The sequence below is a fragment of the Canis lupus genome, chromosome 5 (genome assembly GCF_048164855.1).
Source record: "Canis lupus baileyi chromosome 5, mCanLup2.hap1, whole genome shotgun sequence".
NCBI lineage: Eukaryota > Metazoa > Chordata > Mammalia > Carnivora > Canidae > Canis > Canis lupus.
In genome coordinates this window covers 426,263-450,025 of record NC_132842.1, presented here as the reverse complement: position 1 = coordinate 450,025, position 23,763 = coordinate 426,263, and the positions used below count along the sequence as shown (strand labels likewise).

Sequence of the window (23,763 nt, the reverse complement as noted above, 5' to 3'; positions counted from 1 at the left end):
TTTGGGGAAATAAACAATATCCAAATCCAGGAGGCACACAGAGCCCCCAGCAAAACCAACTCAAAGACGTCTTCACCAAGACTTACATAAAGTAAGTAAGATGGCCAAAAGTAGTGATAAAAAGAGAAATTTAAAATTGAAAATTTTTAAAGCAGCAAGAGAAAGTTACATATAAGGGAAACCCCATAAGACTATCAGTGGATTTTTTAGCAGAAACTTTACAGGCCAGAAGAAAGGGGCATGATATATTCAAAGTGTTAAAAGGAAAAATCTGCAGCAAAGAAGACTATCCAGCAAGGCTCTCATTCAGAATAGAAAGATAGATAGCATTTCCAAGAAAAAAAAAAAAGTTAAAGGAATTCATGACCAGAAGCAAAACCAGCCATGTCCCCATCACACACAATGCCATGATGCCATCAGCCTGTGGGTCCTGAATCCTCAGTCCAGCTTCCCTCTGAGTCAACATGCATTTCCAGCCACTGCTTGATATCAAGTCAACACACCTTTACCTCAGATCAATAAGGACTCTGACACTCTTCCCCTCAAATTCCAACCCCCCATGCTCAAGTTTGTGCACAAAGTGGGCATAATTATAACAAAATAAAGCAACCCAAATAGTGACACTAATTATTTGGAATATATAATGGATAAAAAGAACGTACTAGGCTGAGAACATCTCCATCAAAGAACAATACCTACAGTGTGATTCTGGTTACTAAGGGAAACAAGCTCAGCAGGTGGGAGGAAACAAGATGAAATCAGAGAAGGGGACAAACAATAAGAGACTCTTAACCACCGGTAACAACAAAGGAGGGTTGCTGGAGTGGAAGGTGGATGGGGGGTGGGGTAGCTGGATAATGGACATTAAGGAGGGCACATGATGGAATAAGCACTGGATGTTATACAAGACTGATGAATCACTTCACTCTACCTCTGAAACTAACAATACACTCTTTGTTAATATAGCTTAAATTTGAAAAAAAGAACCCTTCAGAAAATAAAACAAAGAAATAAAACAAAATGCAAACTACATTAAAAAGAAATAAAGGGTCAAAAATGATCAAGTGTTGCTAAGAGGATAAATGAGATAAAACTATAAAGCATCCTTCAGAATAAGATCAAGTAATTTGTTGTGACCTTGGCAAAAATAGTTTTAATATAGCAGTTGGCGGAAAAAGATTACAGTTAAGTGAAGAATTACTATAAGAACATGGAGACAGTGACTATGAACAACTTGTATTTCATCAAAATCTTCAGGAATTATTCCTGTTTCATTTTTACCAGAACAGGCCAATCCAAATAAATGATATTATATACAGCATCAGTGTAAATAACTAGCATTTAGTAAATGTTTTTATAATGAGTGTTAAACTGAATACATAAGAAGAGAGGTGTGTATAGATTTATTTATAAAGCCAGTAAGAATAAAAATCACTTGCCCATGTTAAAAATGATGAAGTTACCTGATAAAATTCTTCAGGTAATGAAGTTGTTCTTTCAATTTCATCTTACACTTTAACCTAACATTTTCTATTAACTTGTCATAGAAGACAATCTTTATTTTGGATTTAGGGGGTAAACCTTAAGAAAAATAAAAAAACACAAAGTGAATGCAGCCACATAGAGAAGCAAAGATATCCTGAGATGATTGTGGAGCCAGAAAGACCTTGGTTTGAAGTCTAATTCAACATTACTATGATGTTACATGGTTAATTTTTTAAGCTCCAGTTTCATCTTCAAAATGAGGATGCTAATACCTATCTTACTCATTACTTATTGTGTAAATGACTATCACATATACATAAAATGGCCAGCATATTTTATAATGATAGAGGATATAGAATGACTAGCACATTTTTATTTAAATTCAATTAGCCAACATATATCAAGTACATCATTAGTTTGAGATATACAAATAGTGTTCAATAATTTATCAGTTGCATACAACATCCAGTGCTCATCACATGTGCCCTCCTTAATGCCCAACAACCAGTTACCCAATCCCTCCACCAAACTCCCCTCCAATAACCTTCAGTATATTTCCTACAGTTAAGAATCTCTCATGGTTTTTCTCCCTGATGACAACCCATTCAGTTTTCTCTCTCTCTCTCTAGATTCTCTGTGCCATTTTTTATATTCCACATATGAGTTAAACTATATGATAATTGTCTTTCTCTGATTGACTTATTTCCCCCCACTTAATGCCCTCCAGTTCTATCCATGTTGATGTAAATGGTAAATATTCATCTATATATTCCCTTGTATGTCACTTCTTTTTTTTAAATATTTTTTTTAATTTTTATTTATTTATGATAGTCACAGAGAGAGAGAGAGAGGCAGAGACATAGGCAGAGGGAGAAGCAGGCTCCATGCACCGGGAGCCTGATGTGGGATTCGATCCCGGGTCTCCAGGATCGCGCCCTGGGCCAAAGGCAGGCGCCAAACCGCTGCGCCACCCAGGGATCCCTATGTCACTTCTTTATTCATTCATCTATTAATGAACTTCTCAGTTTTTTCCACAGTTTGGTTATTATAGACATTGCTTCTATGAAAATTGGGATGCATGTGCCCCTTCAGATCACTAAATTTGTATCTTTGGGGTAAATACCCAATAGTGCAATTGCAGGGTCATAGGGCAGCTTTATTTTCAACTTCTTGAGGAATGTCCATACTCCTCTTTTGAGTGGCTGTACCAGATTGCATTCCTGTCAACAGTATAACAGTATTTCTCTGCATCCTTACCAATATTTGTTCTTTCTTGTCTTGTTAATTTTAGCCATTCTGACTGGTGTGAGGTGGTATATCATTGTGATTTTGATTTGTATTTCCCTGATGGCAAGTGATGTGGAGCATTTTTTTTCATTTGTCTGTTAGCCATTTGTATGTCTTCTTTGGAGAAATGTCTGTTCATGTCTTCTGCCCAGTTCTTGACTGGATTATTTGTTTTCTGGGTGCTGAGTTTGATTAGTTCTTTATATCTTGGATACTACCCTTTATCTGATATGTCATTTGCAAATATCTTCTCCCATTCCATAGGTTGCCTCAAGTTTTGTTGACTATTTCCTTTGCTGTGCAGAAGCTTTTTATCTTGATGAAGTCCCAATAGTTCATTTTTGCTTTTGGTTCCTTTGCCTTCATAGATGTGTCTGGCAGGAATTTGCTATGGCTGAGGTCATAAAGATTTCTGCCTGTGTTCTCCTCTAGGATTTTGATGGATTTGTCTCATCTTTAGGTCTTTCATCCATTTTGAGTTTATCTTTGTGGATGGTGTATGAAAATGGTTCAGTTTCATCTTCCACATGTGGCTGTTCAATTTTCCCAACATGATTTTTTGAAGACACTGCCTTTTTCCCACTGGATATTCTTTCCTTTGTCAAAGATTCATTGACCATAGAGTTGAGGGTCCATTTCTGGGTTCTCTATTCTCTTCCTTTGATCTCTGTGTCTGTTTTTATGCCAGTACCATACTGTCTTGATGACTGCAGCTCTGTAATATAGCTTGAAGTCTGGCATTGTGCTGACACCAGCTTTGGTTTTCTTTTTCAACATTCCTCTCTCTATTCAGGGTCTTTTGTGGTTCCATACAAATTTTAAGATTATTTGTTCCAGCTCTGCCAAAATTTTGATTGTATTTGGATAGAGATTGCTCTGAATGTGTAGATTCCTCTGGGAAGCATAGACATTTTAGCAATATTTATTCTTCAAGTCCATGAGCATGGAACATTTTTCCATTTCTTTGTGTCTTCCTTAATTTCCTTCCTAAGTGTTCTGTAGTTTTTAGAGTATAGATCTTTTACATCTTTGGTTAGGTTTATTCCCAGGTATCTTATGGTATTTGGTGAATTCTAAATGGGATCGACTCTTTAATTTCTCTTTCTTCTATTAGTGTATAGAAATGCAACTGATTTCTGTGCATTGAGTTTATATCCTGCCATGCTGCCAAATTGCGGTATGAGTTCTAGCAATTCTGGGGTGTAGTCTTCTGGGTTTTCCATATAAAGCAACATGTCATCTGGGAAGAGTGAGAGTCTGATTTCTTTGCCAATTTGAATGGCTTTTATTTATTTTTGTTATCTGCTGAAGCTAGGACGTCCAGTACTATGTTGAACAATAGTAGTGAGAGAGAGTAGGTATCCCTATGTTCCTTACCTAAGGGGAAAAGTTCTCAGTTTTTCCCCACTGAGAAGATATTCACTGTGGGCTTTTTGTATAGAGTTTTTATGATATTGATGTATGTTCCCTCTATCCCTACTGTAAAGTTTTAATCAAGAAAGGATGCTGTATTTTGTCAAATGCTTTTTCTACAACAATTGAGAAGATCATGTGGTTCTTCTCCTTTCTTTTCATAATGTGATGTATCCCATTGATTGATTTGTGAGTGTTGAACCACACTTTCAGCCCAGAAATAAATCCCACTTGGTTGTGGTGAATGGTCCTTTTAATGTGCTGCTGGATTCTATTGGCTAGTATCTTGGTGAGTATTTTGTCATCCATGTTCATTAGGGATATTCATCTGTAATTCTCCTTTTTGATGGGGTCTTTGATTTTTGGGATCAAGGTAATGCTGGACTCATAGAATGAGTTTGGAGGTTTTCTATCTCTATTATTTGAAACAGTTTTCTTTACATATAATAATAACAGGTATTATTTCTTCCTTAAATATTTGGTGGAATTCCCCTGGGAAGCCATCTGCCCCCAGACTCTTGTTTCTTGGAATATTGTGATGACTGCTTCAATTTCCTTGCTGATTATGGGTCTGTTCAGGTTTTCTATTTATTCCTGTTTCAGTTTTGGAATTTTATAAGTTTCCAGGAATGCACCCACTTCTTCAAGATTGTCAATCTTTTGGCATACAGTTGCTCATAATATGTTCTTAAAATTGTTTGTATCTCCTTGATGTTGGTCATGATCTCTTTCATTCATGATTTTATTAATTTGAGTCCTTTCTCGTTTCTTTTTGATAACTATGATTAGGGAGTTATCAATCTTATAAAGTCTTTCAAAGAACCAGCTTCTAGTTTCCTTGATCTGTTAAACTGTTCTTCTGATTTCTATTTCATTGAGTTATGCTCTAATCCTTATTATTTCTCCTCTCTTACTTGGTTTAGGCTTTATTTGCTATTGTTTCTACAGCTCCTCTAGATGTAAAGTAGCTTGTGTATTTTAGAACTCTCTTGTTTCTTGAGGAAGGCTTGTATTGCTAAATACTTCCTTCTTAGGACCACCTTTGCTGTATCCCAAAGGTTTTGAACAGTTGTGTTTTCATTTTCATTTGTTTCCATGAATTTTTTTAATTCTTCATTAATTTCCTGGTTGACCTATGCATTCCTTAGTAGGATGCTCTTTAACCTCTATGTATTTAAATTCCTTCCAAATATTCCCTTGTGAAGTTCAAGTTTCAAAGCATTCTGGTCTGAAAATATGCAGGGAATAATCCAAATCTGATTGACACTCAATTTGTGACCCAGTACATGATCTGTTCTGGAGAATGTTCCATGTGCACTCAAGAAGAATAGGTATTCTATTGCTTTAGGATGGAATGACCTGTATATATCATGAACTACATCTGGTCCAGTGTGTCATTCAAAGCCCTCATTTCTTTGTTGATCTTCTGCTTAGGTGATCTGTCCATTGCTCTAAGTGGGATGTTGAAGTCCGCTACTATTATTGTATTATGAATGTGTTTATTTAATTTGGTTATTAATTGGTTTATATAATTGGCTTCTCCCAAGTTAGGAGCATAAATATTTATAGTAACAATTATAAATCTTCTTGTTGGAAAGACCCTTTAAGTATGATATAATGTCCTCTTCATCCCTTACTATAGTCTTTGGTTTAAAATCTAACTTATTTGATACTCCTATCAGATCACTACCCCAGCTTTCTTTTGATGTCTATTATCATGGTACATGGTTCTCCACTTCCTCACTTTCAATCTGGAGATGTCTTTAGGTCTATAATGAATCTCTTGTAGATAGCATATGGATGGGTTTTGCTCTTTTATCCAATCTTACACCCTGTATCTTTTGACTAGAGCCTTTAGCCCATTTACATTCAGAGTAACTATGGAAAGATATGAATATACTACCATTGGATTACCTGTAAAATCCCTGTTTCTGCATATTGTCTGTTTCTTTCTAGTCTATGTTACTTTTGGTCTCTCTCTTAAAGGTTCCCCTGTAATATTTCTTGCATGGTTGGTTTAGTGATCACAAATTCTTTAGTTTCTGTTTGTCCTGGAAGCTCTTTATCTCTCCTTCCATTCTGAATGACAGATAAAGTATTCTTGGCTGCATGTTTTTCACATTCAGTACCCTGAATATATGATGCCAGCCTTTTCTGGCCTGCCAGGTCTCTGTAGATAGTTCTGCTGCCAGCCTAATGTTTCTTCCCCTATAGGTTAACTAGCTCTTGTCTTGAGCTGGTTTCAGGATTTTCTCTTTGTCTCTGAAATTTTCAAGCAATGTCACTATTATATGTGGGGGTATTGATCTATTTTTATTGATTTTGAGTGGGGGTTCTCTCCACCTCTTGGACTTGAATGTCTGTTTCCATCTCCAGATTATGGAAGTTCTCAGCTGCTATTTCTCATATATACCTTCTGGCCTTTTCTCTTCTTCCTAGAGAGAATATAATCTCCCAGGTGGACAAAACAGAGTGATCCACTTGGTCCTGGGTGTATTTTGATCTGTTTGTTAGAAGACACTAAGTCCAAAAATTGTAAAGAAAACAATAGTAATATATATACAACAATAAAATTGAATACAGTGAAAGGAAGCCAAAAATGAAGAATATAGCTCTAAAATATAGATGTAAAGATGAAAGTTTAAGAAAAGACTTAAAAAAGCATTGATTAAATAAGAAACTAGTTGAAAAGGAAAAAAGAAAAAGAAATGGAAAAGTTTAAACTGAAAGATAAACAAATCATGAAAAAAAAAAAAAAGAACTAATTCTAGATACCATTTTCCCCAAGCGCTAGAGTTTTGCAGTCCTCTGTGTTCCATAAACTTGGTATTTGCCTGTTATTCTAGCTGGTCTTCTGAGGGAGGGGCGTGCTGTGCTGTTACTCCGGTGTCTTTGCCTGGGCAGAGTTGCACCGCCTCTTGCCAAGGGGCAGGGCTCAGTGTAAGCTGCTTCTGGTTGCTCCATGTGGCTTTTGTTCCCTGGAGTATTTCCGCATATCTTTATAGGATGAGAATAAAAATAGCCAAACCCAGATATCGAGCCCCAGAGCTGAAAAATCACAGCCCTCTCTCTTCAGTAAACCCTCAGGGATAAGCAGTCTTCACTTTGATGTGTGCCAAATTCTGCAGACTCCTGTGGTATATACCTGCAAATTCCTCCCTGGGGAAGACAGAGGGTTACTGCATTCCTGCCATTTGCAGGAACCCCACACAGAGAGCAGTTGCCCAGTGCCCAATCATATGGACACCTGTGCTACCCCACCTGGGGAAGGCAAAGGGTCGACCATTTCTGTTCTTTGTGGTGCCCCTGCATGGAGAGCAGTTGCCCAGTCATGCTGTGGTTTGGGGTTTATGGCTAACCCAGCTGAGAGCCCCTCCTGGGCTTGCCGACCTTAGACCTTACGAAAGGAGAGCTCTCCAGAGGAGTCAAGGGCTGGGAGGCAGGGCTTATGGTGATGGGCCATGGTCAAGGTGACAGCCTATGAGTGAAGACAGTAGAATACCCAACTAGGATATCAGATTGAGGCAATTTGGGGACTGGATGGTGGAAAGAATTAAGAACCTGGAAGTAGGTATGAAAAATTTGTAATTATTGCATGGCATGCCTCAAAGCATCCCTAACATCCCATTTTATAAGTGAAGAAACAGGCTCAGAAAAGTAAGAGGTTTTCTCAAGGTCATGCAGTGACCATAGGGTAAGGATTTCCCTACTCCAATGCTTGATAATGCTGCTGCCTCAGGCACCCTGTTCTTTCTGTGATCCCAGGGATCCTGAAACCACACTGTCCCACCTGGGATTCTGCCGTGCTTCACCACCTGAGCACCTTTCAGGCAGGGACATCTGTCACTGAAGCAGATTTCTAAAGGTTCCAATTTTGTGCTCAGGGGCTATTTCACTTTCCAGTAGCCTGCTTATGGAGGCTTTCTCCTCCCACCGTTTATCTTCTGAATATCCCCTCAGACTCACTTCTCTACACCTTCTACCTTGCAAAAAGTGGTTGCTTTTCTATTTGTAGAGTTCCAGTAATTCTTTCCTTACATCTCATGTTGAATTCATAGGTGTTCAGAATGATTCAATAGTTATCTAGCTAAATTCAAAGGACCAGATGAAATGAGGTCCTCAACTCTTCTGCCATCTTGCCTTCCCTCCTGACTAGTACATTTTCAATTGTACTACCACATTTTATCTTTGTCTTAAACCAGTTCACAAAAACCTGCATCTCTAAAAAAAAAAAAAAAAAAGGTTTTATATTCAATTCAGGGCAAAAAACAAACAAAAAATCCTAATAACCATAATAATTTCTCTTTCACTAAGAGCATTTTTTTCCATTTTTTATCTCTCCAAGAAGAAACTGATGTAACTTACAATTAAAATTATATACAATGGGTTAAGTGTTGGGGATTAAGGATGCACTTGTTACAATGAGCACCACTATTATATGTAAGGGTTAAATCACTACATTGTACACTTGAAATTAACATTATACTATATGTTAACTTACTAGAATTTAAATAAAAACTTTAAAATATATATATATATGTATATATATATATACAAAAAAAGATTAAATTAAGAATAAAAGTACTGCAAGATGACAGTCTCTTTTGAAAAGCTAAAATATTGGCCTTTACTTTTACCTTATTCATCTCTCATTTGCCAGTTTTACTGTGCTATCACTAATACACATAAACTCTCCTGCAAACAAGATGGAAGGACACTCAAGAATATAAAATACTAAAAAAAATATAAAATACTATTTAAGAAATGAGTGATAAAGCTATCCTGCTAGAACAAGGACAAGCTAAAGTATGTTCTCAACAGTTTTGCTTTACTTCTTGAATTCTCTCCATTACTTGTCAATAAAGTTGCTTATGTATAGACTAATTTTTTCTTCCATAGATTAATAAATCTGAATGTTCACAGAAAACTTCTGAATCCTCTGCACAACAGAAACAAAAATCAATGATTTTTAAAGAATTTTCCCCCAACAGGAAATAGCTACTCTTGCAGTGAGCAAAACATTACATACATACTTAACAAATCATTATGTTTTACATGTGAACTAATACAACGTTGCATGTCAACTGTACTTCAGTAAAAAGAAAAATTTGAAAATGTTTTCCCATAGTTTTTCATTTATATTTAATTTTGTTTAAAGCAAAATATCTTTAGTCTATGAACTATTTTTTTTCTGGCTCTCAAATATCAGGAGCTTAAATCATCATTCAAAACCAATATATATCTAATTTATAAATTTGTATTCAAGACAATGAATTGCTATTACCAAAAGTAAAAGGCAAAAAGTCCAAGCAAAAAAAAATAGAGCATATTTTTTTATTTTTAACAATATATACAAATAAACAATATAAGAGATAAACTCTTATAGCACATATTACTGTTTTTCTATCTTCTACTGTTTTTTCTATTTTGGTAATTTCCTTACCTGTGGATGTTCTTGGATTTTAAAATTTGTCTTTTGTCTACCTGAATTTGTACCTAGTGATTTCCTTGTTTCTTTCTCCAATGGTATATGATTTAAATCTTCGACTTTTATTTTACTAATACCCATTTCCATTGTTGTCTTGGTCTTCCCTTCACTTTTAAGTAATTCTTTCCCTTGATTTAGGAAACAGTTAAGTTGCTGCTTAGCTCTTTCAGCTTCCTGTTTTTAGAAAAGTAACAGTTTATCAAGCATTATGTGTGACATTTTTTTATCAATATTACAACTTTCAGGAATAAAAATATACTCATGCCCACATTATCTCTCAACTTTATTTTTAGTGACTTATTATATAGTAAGTACAATCCATAGTTTAACTAATCTATAATTAAAATTAAAAACTGAAGAAATATCTTCCACTTTGAGGGCTATTTTAATATCTCAGGAAGTTCCTCTATTATTTTTTTAAAGCTCCAATTATTATAGAGGCACACTAAAAGTTAATAAAAGGCATAATTAGAAAAGGTGATAGAATATAACCAGGCTAATTAATATCTATAATATCAAATAATAAAATGTGAAAAATAATTTATTTAGTCTGGAATATAATTTTTTAAATGCCAGTTTTAATAACTTTTTACTTAGATCAACAAAAATAAAGTTCACAAATAATCTTACCACAAACAGAAAACTCACTGTTAACATTTGATATATATGCTTTTTCATTATTTCTAAATAAAACCAGTGCATGCATGTATTTTTAAAATTTTCATCTATATGGGATCCTACTATACATACATGATATGTTCTTTTTATTAAATAATGTCTTATGTTTCAATGACAATAAATGTACATCTAAATCAGAATTGCTAGTAAAATACATTTAATAGTATACTTTTATTTAGCAAATTTCTTATTAGGGCTATATATTGGTAATGTAAAATTTTTTGCTATTTAATTTTTTATATTATACATGTACAAAATCACTGTAAACTCTTTTCTTGATAATTTTTGTAAGTTCAATGATTCAATGAAAAGCCTATATTATCCCAAAACTTTTGCTATACATTTTCTTTGAGAACAGTATTAATTCATTGTAATAGTATCATGTAAAAGATTACTCATTTCAGCACTTATCCACAAATATTAGACATCTCTATCCTAAGATTTTTACTGAAATGGTAGGTAACAAAAAGTCTATTGCACTGTTATTTTTAATTGCATTCATTTGATAACTAGTGAAGCTGAATATATTCATATGCATTTATTGCCCTTGTGTGTTTTTAAGTTATGACCTGCCTGTTTGTATCTATTTTCTTATAGATTTGTAAAAGATCTTCATATAAAACATTTTGTAAAGAATTTTCATTCATCTTTATATCTCATGATTTTTGTACAGTACAAAATTTATAAATATATTGCAACATATTTTAATATATTTAATATATTAATATACTTTAAATATATTGCAATATTCCTTTGCAATATATTTAGAAAACCTTGCTCTAGCCAAGACCATATAACTGTTACCCAGTGTTTCTTCTAAAACCTTCACTTATTAATTTTAGATCTTACATCAAACTGCAACTTATCTTAGTGTATGTCATAAACTATTACTTAAGAAATACTTTTTCAGAATAGTTTACTTTTTGTGACCATTTTGTCTTTCTATAAAAAAATTTCAATAACTAAATTTATAAAATACTAAATTATTACATTCACTTGAATCTGTTTCTGGATTTTTTATTCAGAACCAAATCCAGAACCACATTGTTTTACTGTGTTATTATAGTGTTATATTACATGTTAATTTTTGAATGACCAAATCCTTATTCTTTTGTATAGTCACCATTTTCTTATCTCAATATAACCTGTAATACTTCTGTTAAGCTAAAAAATAATTCCATTTATATCTAGAATTGCCTTGAATCTGTGTATCATATGGAAAAAATAGAAATTTGAAATGTTTATGATACTGAACTTTCAAAACCAAAAATATAAATTTCTATTTCTTCACTGTTCATCTATATCCCTCAGTAAAGTATGCTTTTCTTCATAAAATAACTATATTTTGTCAAATATGCTACTCCAGTATTATAAATAGAATCATCTCTACACATGAAAAAATGTTCAACATCACTCAGCATCAGGGAAATACAAGCCAAAACCACAATGAGATACCACTTTATACCTGTCAGAATGCCTGAAATTAACAGGTCTGGAAACAACAAATGTTGGTGAAGGTGTAGAGAGAAGGGCACCCTCTTACACTGTTTGGTGGGAATGCAAGCTGGTACTGCCACTCTGGAAAAGAGTATGGAGGTTCCTAAATTACAGAGCTACCCTATGATTCAACAATTGCACTACTAGATATTTACCCAAAGAATACAAACGTTGTATTCTGAAGGGGCACTTGTACCCCAATGTTTATTACAGCAATGTCCACAATAGCCAAATAATGGAACTAGCCAAGATGTCCATTGACAGATGGATAAAGATGTGAGATACACACACACACACACACACACATACACAAAATGGAATGTTACTCAGCCAACAAAAAGGATGAAATCTTACGATTTACAATGACGTGGTTAGAACTGGAGGGTATTATGCTAAGTGAAATCAGAGAAAGACAATTATCATATAGTTTCACTCATATATGGAATATAAGAAACAGCACAGAGGATCGTAGGGGAAGGGTGGGGCAAAATAAGATGTAATCAGAGACAAACTATAAGAGACTCTTAACTATGGGGAAAAAAACAGTTGCTGGTTGGGGGATGAGGTAACTTGGCAATGGGCATTAAAGAGGGCATTTCATGTAATGAACACTGGGTGTTATATGCAACAGATGAATAACTGAACTCTACAATTAAAACTAATGCTACACTTGGGCAGCCCCGGCGGTGCAGCGGTTTAGCGCCACCTGCAGCCTGGGGTGTGATCCTGGAGACCCAGGATTGAGTCCCACGTCAGGCTTCCTGCATGGAGCCTGCTTCTCCCTCTGTCTGTGTCTCTGCCTCTCTCTCTGTCTCTCTCTCTCTCTCTCTTCCTGTGTCTCTATGAATAAACAAAATCTTTAAAAAAAAACTAATGCTACACTATATGTTAACTAATTAAATTTAAATAAGTTAAATAAACAAACAAATAAATACAATCATTTGTATTATGGTTTCTAAATGGTTATTTTGGATAAAAAGGAAACCTATTGCTTTTTTTTTCTTTTCATTTCTTTACATTTTAACTCCAATATAGTTAACGTACAGTGTTATATGAGTTTCAGGTGTACAAAATGGTGATTTAACAGTACCATATATTACTCAGTGCTAATCAAGATAAGTATACTCTTAATCCCCTTTAACTATTTCACACATCTTCCCACCCACCTTCCCTCTGGTAATGATCTCTATTCTCTAAAGTCTGTTTCTTGGTTTGTCTCTCTTTTTTCTTTTGTTTTCTTTTTTTAAAGATTTACTTATTTGAGAAAGAGAGAGAGAGAACACAAGCAAAGGGGAGAGTTAGAGGGAGAGGGACAAACAGGCTCCCCACTCGGTAAAAAGCCCAACATGGGGCAGATCCAAGGGTCCTGGATCATCAACTGAGCCAAAGGCAAACGCTTAACTGACTGAGCCACCCAGGTGCCCCTATTTGTTTTGTTCCTTTAATTCCACACATGAGAGAAATTGTAACTGTCTTTTTCTGACTGGCTTATTTTGCTTAGCATTATAATCTCTAACTCCATCCACAATGTTGCAAATGGAGAGTCCGTTCCTTTTTATGGCTGACTAATATTGCATTATATATGTAACATCTTCTTTATCCATTAATCTATCAGTGAACATTTGGAGTGCTTTCATAGTTTGGCTAATATAAATAATGCTGCAATAAAAAGAGAGATTCATATATCCCTTTGAATTTGTGTTTTTGTGTTATTTGTGTAAAATACCCAGTAGTGTGATTCCTGGATCACAGAGTAATTCTATTTTAAATATTCTGAGGAACTGCCATACTCTCTTCCACAATGGCTGCCCCAGTTTGCATTTCCACCACCAATGAGTGCACCAGGGTTCCATTTTCTACACATCCTCACCAACATTTGATGTATCTAGAGATTTTTATTTTCTTAATTGCTTTTTCCACTGCCTCATTAGTTATTGGTGTGTAGAAATGCAATAGATTTCTGTACATTGATTTTGTATCCTGTGACCTTACTGAATTCATCTGTCAGTTCCAGAATTTTTTTAGTAGAATCTTTCAGGTTTTCTATATATAGTATCATGTCATCTGCAAACAGATGGAAGCAAAACTTTTTCTTTGACAATTTGGATACCTCGTATTTCTTTTTGTCCTCTGATTGCTATGGATAACACTTCCACTACTATGCTGAATAAAAGTGGCAAGAGTTGATGGACATCCTTGTCTTGTTCCTGACCATAGAGAAAAAGCTCCCCATTATTCTCTATTAAGCTGTGGGATTTTCAGAGAACTTGTTTGCCTGTTGATTTTCTGCTTAGACGATCTATCCATTGATGTAAGAGGGGTGTTAAGTTCTCTACTATTATTGTACCATTATTGATTAGTTCCTATATGTTTGTTACTAATTATTTTATGTATTTGGGTGCTCCCATGATTGGTGCATAAATATTTAAAATTGTTGCATCTTCTTGTTGGATTCTCCTCTTTATTACAGTGTCCTCCATTGTCTCTTGCTAGTCTTTGTTTTAAAGTCTATTTTGTCTGATATAAGTCTTGCTACTCTTTCTTTTGAATGATAAATATTTCTTCATCTACTCAAAGTGCAGATATCTAGGTCTAAAATGGGTCTCTTGTAGGCAGCATATAGTATCGTGGGTCTTGTCTTTATAGCCATTCTGACACCCTATATCTTTGATTTAGTCTACTTACATTCAAAGTAACTATTGATAGATATGTATTTATGTCATTTTATTACTCGTTTTGTGGTTGTTTCAAGATTTTCTTGGATTCTTTGTCTTTCTGGGTTACAGATTTTCTTTAGTGATATATTTGGATTCCTTTGTCTTTATTATTTGCATATTTGTTGGGTTTTGATATATGGCTACCATTAGGTTTGTATATAATGTCTCATGCAAATAGCAGTCTATATTAAGTTGATGGTCATTTAAGTTTGAACTCGTTCTTTTCCATTCTCTTCTCAATGCTCCATGTTTTAGCTATATATGTTATATTTTACATCCTTTTTCTTTGAGTTATGTGACTGATTCCTTATAGAAATATTTTTACTCCTTTTGCGTTTCCTGCCTTTATAGTGTCAGTGTCACTTTTGATCCCTCCTTTCCACTGATAGTCCCCTTTATTTTTTTAATGTATTTCTTCATGAGAGACATGCGATAGAGAGAGAGAGAGAGAGAGAGAGAGGCAGAGACACAGGCAGAGAGAGAAGAAAGCTCCATGCATGGAACCCTTTGTAGGACTTGATCCCAGGACTCCAGGATCACACCCTGGGCCTAAGGTAGGTGCTCAACCACTGAGCCACCCAGGTGTTCCGAGAGTCCCCTTTAATATTTCTTGCAAAGCTGGCTTAGTGATCATTAACTCCCTTAGTTTTTGCTTGTGAAATTCTTTATCTCTCCTCCTATTCTGAATGATAGTCTTCCTGGACAGAGTATTCCTGGCTGCTGATTTTTTCCATTCAGCATGTTGAATATAGCATGTTGCTCTCCTCTGGTTTGCCAAGATTCTTTTTTTTTTTCTTTTTAAAAATTTTAAAAATTTATTTATACAGGAGAGATACAAAGAGAGAGGCAGAGACACAGGCAGAGGAAGAAGTAGGCTCCCCATTGGGAGCCTGTTGTGAGACTCGATCCCAGGACCTGAGACCACTTCCTGAGCCAAAGGCAGACACTCAACTGCTGAGCCACTCAGGTATCCCTAGCTTGCCAAGTTTCTACGAAAAATATCCTGCTAGCCTTATGGGTTTTCCCATGTAAGTTAGGGATTTCTTTTGTCCTGCTGCTTTTAAGATTTTTCTTTTCTTTATCACTACATTTTGTAAATATAATTACAATGTGTCTTGGTATCAGCCTGCTTCTGTTGATTTTGATACAAAATCTCTATGCATCCTGAATCTGGGTGATTGTTTTCTTCCCTAGATTGGGCAGTTTTCAGTGATGATTTCTTCAAATAAATTTTCTACTGCCTTTCCTCTCTCTTCTTCTGGAACTCCTATAATTAGAATGTTATAACATTTGATGGAGTTACTGAGTCCCCTAAGTCTATTCTCACTTTGCATAATTCTTTCTCTCTTTTGTTCAGCATCATTGCTATTATTTTGTCTTCTGAGTCACTTATTCCTCTGCTTCTTCCAGCCTACTGTTTATTGCATCAAGCATCTTTCTAACCTCACTTATTACACTTTTCATCTCTGATTAATACTTTTCTCTCTGTGGTAAGGGTCTCACTGATGTGTTCCTTTTCTCAAACCCAGTGAGTATCCTAATGATCACTGCTTTAAACTCTTCATCAGGCATGTTACCTATATCTACTTCATTTAGATCTCTGGCCACAACCTTATGTTCTTCTTTAATTTGGAATAAATTTCTCTGTATTATTTTTTCTAAGACTCTGTCTCCTGTGTGTTAGAAAATGCAGTTATGTTTCCCTCTCCTGAAAGTAATGGCCATATGAGGAAGAGGTCATGTAGTGCCCAGGGCCTAGAGCTTCAGGGAGTGCCTACAGTATGTGTCGCAGATGCTCTGCTGTTATGTTCTGGCTACTTTACCCTTTAGGTCAGTCATCACAGAAGCTTTCTTTGCTTACTGTTGGCAGTTTTGGCCCCCAGCCTGAATGTGGTGAGTTTTAATGAGGCATACTCTGATCTGCTTGTGAAAGGAGACCTGTCACCACCTCAGCTGGAACTAAGGTCCTGCAAATCTCACTGGTTGGGAGATATAGTGTCAACAGGGCTTTGTGCTGATCTTCTAGGGGAGGAGCCAACTGCACTGTGACTGAGGTAAGCATGACTGAGAAGGGCAGGTCCACAGGAGTATAAGGGAGTAAGGCTTAGTGTAAGCAATTAGGCTACCAGTGTCCACATTGCACTACTTCCTGAAGGTGGCTCTGTATTTATGCTGAAGGATGGGGCAGGGAACTAGCAACCAGCTCTTTGTTCCCAGAGGGTATCTCAGTGAATGCTGCCTCCCAGAGACATGTTCTGAGAAAAGCAAATAATCCTCACTGTGTGCCCCAGACACTCTTCAGATCACTGTTTCCATGCTGTATGTCCCCAAGATGTCTGTCTGCCTTCCCTCCAAGTGCAGCACACTGCCCTCTAGGCTCTATCCCAGCCAAGCTTGCTGACCTTTAAAACTGCAGGTTTTAAGCTGTGCTGGCTGCAAGAACTCACGAAATTCAGCCTCTTTTGTTTTCCAACCCAGTGACTTTGGGAAGACATTATCCTTTGCATTCCACAGAATGCAGTTCTCAGTGACCACAGCTCCTTCCCCTCTGCCACAGCCAGGCTCTGTTTCTCCCTCAAAGCACATCTCTGCACTTCCTATCTTCTTTCATTTGGCTTCTTCCTTTTGTTGTGTAACTTGTCAGTCTTCAGATTAATTTCGGGGGATTTAGGATAATGTGATAGCTATCTAGTTGTATTCATGAGATGTGGTCTAAGGTCCTCCTATTCTAGCATCTCCCCATCTCCTCTCTTGCTTTTAAAATTTTTTCCTTGTCAACACTTTTTGCCATTTTGATTACCATGTGTCTTGGTGTGGACCTTCTTGGGTTGATTTTGTTGGGGGATCTCTGTGCCTCCTGGCTCTGAATATTTGTTTCCTTCCCCAGATCAGGGAAGTTTTCAGCTATTATTTCTTCAAATAAATTTGTCTGTTCTTCCTCTGGGATCCTTATACTGTGAATATTATTATGCTTGATGGAGTCGCTGAGTTCCTTAAGTCTATTCTCATTTTGCATATTTTTTTCTCTAACTTGCTCAGCTTGATTAGTTTCTATTATTTTGTATTCTGGGTCATTAATTTATTCCTCTGATTCCTCTAGCCTGCTATTTATTCCATCATCTGTATTTTTAACTTCAATTATCATGTTTTTTTCCTCTGCTTGATTCTTTTCTTTAATCTCTTTCTTAAGTCTCACTGATGTCTTATACTCTTTTCTCAAGTCCAGTGAGGATCATTCTAATCATTACTCTAATTTCCCTATGAGATATAATACTCATATCTGTTTTGCTTAGGTCTCTTCATATGGTTTTGTCCTATTCTTTAATTTGAGATATATTCCTGTCTCATTTTGCCTAACCCCCTCTGTTTCTGTGTCTTAGGAAAGTCAACTGCATCTCCTACTCTTAAAAATGGACTTATGAAGAAGAGATACTGTACTGCCTGCAGTGCAGTGTCCCTGTCCCAAGAAACTGATGCTCAGGGGGTATCTCTTATGTGTTGCATGTGCTCTGCTGTTGTGTAGTAGGCACTTTTTCCTTCACTCCAGTCATCTGCAGAGATTATCTGCCTATTGTTGACAGTATTTGGTTCCCGGATGTGGTGTAGCACATTTTACAAGGTGCATTCCAGTCTACTTGTAAAATGAGACCTGCCCACTGCTACTGGGACCTGTAGTGCATGGGTACAGCACACAATTTTTTTAATTTAAATTCAATTTGCCAACATATAGTAGAACATCCAGTGCTTATCCCATGCCCTCTTTAGTGCCCAACATCCAGTCACCCTATTCCCCCACCCATCTCCCCTTCTGCAACCCTTCGTTTGTTTCCCAGTTAGGAATCTCTTATGGTTTGTCTTCCTCTCTAATTTTTCCCCCCTCAGTTTCACCTCCTTTCCCTTATAGTCCCTTTCACTATTTCTTATATTCTGCATGAGAGTGAAACCATATGATGATTGTCCTTCTCTGATTGGCTTATTTCACTCAGCATAATACCCTCCAGTTCCATCCACAGTGAAGCAAATGGTAAGTATTTATCCTTTCTGATGGCTCCATTGTGTATATTTATATATAACACATCTTCTTTATTCATTCCTCTGTTGAAGGACAACATAGCTTCTTCCAGAGTTTGGCTATTGTGGACATCCTGCTATGAACATTGGTGTGCAGATGCCCTTTGGATCACTACATTTGTATCTTTGGGTAAATATTCAGTAGTGTAATTGCAGGGTCATAGGGTAGCTCTATTTTTAACTTCTTGAGGAACCTCCACACTATTTTCCAGAGTAGCTACATTCCCACCAACAGTGCAAGAGGGTTGCCCTTTCTCCACATCTTCTCTGACATTTGTGGTTTCCTGTCTTGTTATTTTTAGCCATTCTCACTGGTGTAAGGTTGTACTTCATTATGGTTTTGATTTGTATTTCCCTGATGGCAAGTTATGTGGAGCATTTTTTTCATGTGATTGTTGGTCATGTATAGGTCTTCTTTGGAGAAAGTCTGTTCATGTCTTCTGCCCATTTCATAACTGGATTATTTCTTGGGTGATGAGTTTGAGAAGTTCTTTATAGATCTTGGATACTAGCCCTTTATCTGATATGTCATTTGTGAATATCTTCTCCCATTCTGTAGGTTGTCTTTTAGTTTTGCGGACTCTTTCCTTTGCTGTGCAGAAGCTTTTTATCTTGATGAAGTCCCAATAATTCATTTTTGCTTTCGTTTCCCTTGCCTTCATAGATGTGTCTTGCAAAAAAACGCTGTGGCCAAGTTCAAAAAAGTTGTTGCCTGTGTTCTCCTCTAGGATTTTGATGGATTCTTTTCTTACATTTAGATCATTCAACTATTTTGAGTTTATCTCTTACGCCATATTCTTACTATTGGTAAGAATTCTTCTTCATTCTTCTGCATGTGGATGTCCAATTTTCTCAACACCATTTATTGAAGAGACTGTCCTTTTTCCAGTGGATATTCTTTCCTGCTTTGTCAAAGATTCATTGTCCATAGAGTTGAGGGTCCATTTCTGGGTTCTCTATTCTGTTCCATTAACATATGTGTCAGTTTTTGTGCCAGTACTACACTGTCTTGATGATCACAGCTTTGTAATACAGCTTGAAGTCAGGCATTGTGATGCCCCCAGCTTTGGTTTTCTTTTTCAGCATTCCTCTGGCTTTTCAGGGTCTTTTCTGATTCCATACAAATCTTAAGATTATTTTTTCCAACTCTGTGAAGAAAGTCCATGGTATTTTGATAGGGATGGCGTTGAATGTGTAAATTGCCCTGGGTAGCACAAACGTTTTCACAATATTTATTCCTCCAATCCATAAGCACAGAATGTTTTTCCATCTCGCTGCATCTTCCTCGATTGGTTTCAGAAGTGTTTTGTAGTTTTTAGATAGTAGATCCTTTACCTCTTTGGTTGAGTTTATTCCTGAGTATCTTACGTTTTGGGCTGCAATTGTAAATGGGATTGATTCCTTGTTCTTTAGTCTCATTGTTAGTGTATAGAAATGCCACTGATTTCTGGGCATTGATTTTGTATCCTGCCACATTGCTGAATTGCTGAGTTCTAGCAATTTTGGGGTGGAGTCTTTGGCTTTTCTGTATACAGTGTCATGTCATCTGCGAAGAGGGACCGTTTGATTTCTTTTTTGCCAATTTGAATGTCTTTTATTTCTTTTTGTTGTCTGATTGCTGACGGTGGGACTTCTAGTACTATGTTGAACAATAGTGGTGAGAATGGACATCCCTGTCTTGTTCCTGATCTTGGGGGAAAAGTTTTCAGTTTTTTCCCCATTAGAATGATATTCATTATGGGCTTTTCATAAATGGCTTTTATGATATTGAGGAATGTTCCCTCTATCCCTACACTTTGAAGAGTTTTAATCAAGAATGGATGCTGTATTTTGTCAAATGCTTTCTCTGCATCTATTGAGAGAATCATATGGTTCTTGTCTTTTTTTTTTTTTAATTGATGTGATCACAGTGTCTGTTTTATGAATGTTGAACCACCCTTGCATCCCAGGGATAAAGGGCACAAAATTTTCACAAGGTTACACTTGAGCTTCCATAAAGCCTGCCACCACTGCCAGGACCAAGAGGACCAAAATAAGTAGGTGAAGAGCGGAGGTATTTGTGAAGTCTGCATGAGTCTTCTGGGGAAAGGGACCTACAGCCCTGGAACTGAGGCAACTGTAACTGGGAAGTTTGGATCTGCTGAGGGGTGAGAGGGTGGAGCTTAGTGTAAGCAAGTTAGGTAGTAAATTCTGGTTCCTACAGGTGGCTCCATGTTTTTGCTGGAAGGTGGGGAAGGGAGATGACACCCTCCACCTCCTTTGTCCCTGGAGGGGTTTCCTTTTGATTCTCACCACTCTGAGTTCTGAGATGAGTAAATAACTCTCCCTCCCATATACTCCATGAATTTTTCAAACTGCCACTTCTATTCTGTATCTCCACGGGTTGTTTATTGTGCTGTCTCATTAAGGACAAGACTCAGCTTCCTAAAACACTCTGGGCGTTCTCAGAGCCAGCTTGCTAGTTTTTTAAATTCCAGGCTTTAAGTCCTGCTACTTGTAAGAACTCACAAAATTTGGAGCCTCTTGCTTCCAAAGCCTAATGTTATGGGGATTCATCTTCTACGTGTGGGATCCACAGTGTAACAGTCTGTTTCTCTTCCCTCAGTCTCTTTACCCACAGTGTCCCTGCCTCCTGCAAGCAAATTTAGCTCCCTGCCATGTCCTCACCCTTTCTACCCTCTTTGAGGTGGTCTCTTCTCTACCTTTAATTGTGGCATTTGTTCTTCCAGCCTTCAGGTTTTTATTCCAGGTTATTTATGCTGATATGAGTGCTATTCAGCTATAGCTGCAAAAGGAGATGTGTGTACGATCCTCCTATTCTGCCATTTTCCCAGCCTCTTTCATTGCTTTTCTTATATCTACTTTGTCCTCAGCCACATTTTGGAATTATATCTTTAATAAATTTTTGTATTATCTTGCATTTTTCCAAAGGCAAGTTAGTATGCAAATAATTACTCTTTTGTGTACCCACTTATGAAAATGTTTCTAACTTTTTCCATTTCCATTTAATCATTTAACAAGAATTTGATAAAGAGCAGTAAAAAACAACATCCTAGTTTAATTGAGTTGGAATACTTGCATTGTTTTACATATAAGAGTGTATCAGTTTGAAATATATTTATTTTATTTGATGATGAAAGCTTAATTTTCTATTTTATTGTTTTGAAGAAGAATGAATAGTAAGTTTTATTAATATATTCCTAGTACATAAAATGAATATACTTTAAATCTGGCAAAATAGTATAATATACAGACCTATTAGTTTTCAAGGTTAAATTTATTCATTTAAAAGTTACTTACAGGTATTTCCTTCACTTGGTAACAATTTTAAAAGAACATAATGTCATTTACCTGTAAAGCCTGGTTCAGTTGTTCCTGAAGGACTTTGTTCTCAATTTCCAGAGCATGTGCTACTTTCTACAATGTAATATAAGGGGGAAAATGCATTAATTTCAGTATTTGTTTCTATAAATTCATTGTTACAATTATTATCTTTCTAAAGTCCACAGATCACCAAGATGATGACTGGAGCACACACAGTGACTTGCACATTTCTCAGGCATAATGGTGGATAATTTCTGCAGCTGTAGCTTCCTATTGATTTTGCACAGGAAAACTGACTTTGAAGCTGGTAAATCATTACTACAATAAATTAAATACTTCATTTTTCCTTTTCTCAAGGCCTGAAATATTTAAGTATAAACATTTCAAATTTTATGAAAAAAAGCAACTCTACTCTTAACAGAAAATAATATAGTTCTGACTTTTTAAGAATGAATGGATTCTGCTATACGTGAAATGTCTCAACAATTCGCCATCAGATGAGTGACAGTTTGAGGAATCATATCATATCTAAAATCCCCAGCTCTGTTTCTGGTATAGCAAAGCAAGTTCCTATTGGACAGACCCTGCCACACATAAAAACTACAAACCCTGAACAAAATACAAATATCAACACTGGAAAGCAACCAAGAATAAGTAGATTCTTGAGAGAAGGTGATTCTTGGAAGAAGAAAGGAGTTCCATGTAAGATTCTTGTCTCCTGGCTTCTCGCCTAGCAAATTGGATAAGATAGCAGAAAGAGACCATTTGAAGATACATCAGTAGAAAATACCTATCTAGGGATGCCTGAGTGGCTCAGTGGTTGAACATCTGCCTTTGACTCAGGGCGTGATCCTGGAGTCCCTGGATCAAGTCCCACATCAGGCTCCCTGCGTGGAGCCTGCTTCTCCCTCTGCCTGTGTCTCTGCCTGTCTCTGTGTCTCTCATGAATAAATAAAATCTTAAAAAAAAAAAAAGAAAATACCTATCTAAAGACAAGAAAAGAATGATTTTAGAAATGAGGAGGGACTGAGGAATATTTGCGATACTATCATATATCTAACATGTAATCACATTCCCATAAGGAAAAGAGAGAAAGAAAGTGATAGAAAAAGTAGTTGAAAAAATAGCTGAAAATTTCTCAAAATTGGTGAAATCCTCATACTCAAGATGTTCAGCAAACCCTAAACTGATTATATATATCAACTTATATAATATATATGTATATATATTATGATATAATCAGGCCCACACACACATCAGAGTGAAATGTTGAAAACCAAGTTAAAAAAAAGGAAAATCTTAAAAGTAGACAAAGAGAATGCCAAATTACACAGATAGAAATGATTTCAATGATTACTTCTCATCAGAAAAATATGAACTCAAAGCGAAAATGGAAAACCATCTTCAAAGTGTATATGTTTCTCTTCTGAAAGTATTATTTAAGAAATAGAAGTTTTAAATCTATATTTTTTATTCTCTTTGAAATTTGAGAGGACACAGCATCCATAAAAACAGAAATTGATAATAATGAGGACAAAAGCAAATCTTTTAGTTACTGTTCAAGAGATCTCTATATAGGACTATGATGTGCTAAGGAAAGTCACATTCATAAACAGGCACAGAAATATAATAAGTCATCTATTGGAACTAAGTAACTTCAAATAGGAAGACCAAGTTGAGTAGTCCAAGGAGGCATCCTCAGTAAGACAGACCTAAAGGGACACACAGAAAATAACTACAAAAAAAACATTAGAATTCAGAGAGCTCTGGTGGATGCAATTATAGCCATAAACTAAGATCTCT

General features: G+C 36.1%; 1 protein-coding gene and 1 long non-coding RNA gene across 14 annotated transcripts in view; one reads left to right on the top strand and one right to left on the bottom strand.

Moving 5' to 3' along the window:
- CCDC7 (coiled-coil domain containing 7) overlaps positions 1-23,763 on the bottom strand; it is a 391,847-nt gene that overhangs the window by 268,158 nt on the left and 99,926 nt on the right. For 10 of the 13 annotated variants that reach the window (XR_012030726.1, XR_012030727.1, XM_072825155.1 and 7 more), the window contains 2 exons: positions 21,988-22,053; positions 9,629-9,847 (listed from right to left, as the gene is read on the bottom strand). Coding sequence is in view for 8 of the 13 variants with exons in the window: in XM_072825155.1 (XP_072681256.1) it covers positions 9,629-9,847; positions 21,988-22,053 (285 nt within the window). In the remaining 5 variants the exon portion in view is untranslated. Of the gene's footprint in view, positions 1-1,463; positions 1,582-9,628; positions 9,848-21,987; positions 22,054-23,763 lie in introns of all 13 variants that reach the window. The other 3 variants (XR_012030728.1, XR_012030729.1, XR_012030730.1) reach the window with 1 other exon arrangement.
- Positions 712-22,305, top strand: LOC140633137 (uncharacterized). Its single transcript, XR_012030731.1, has 2 exons — positions 712-798; positions 22,139-22,305. It is a non-coding gene; the product is annotated as an uncharacterized lncRNA (long non-coding RNA).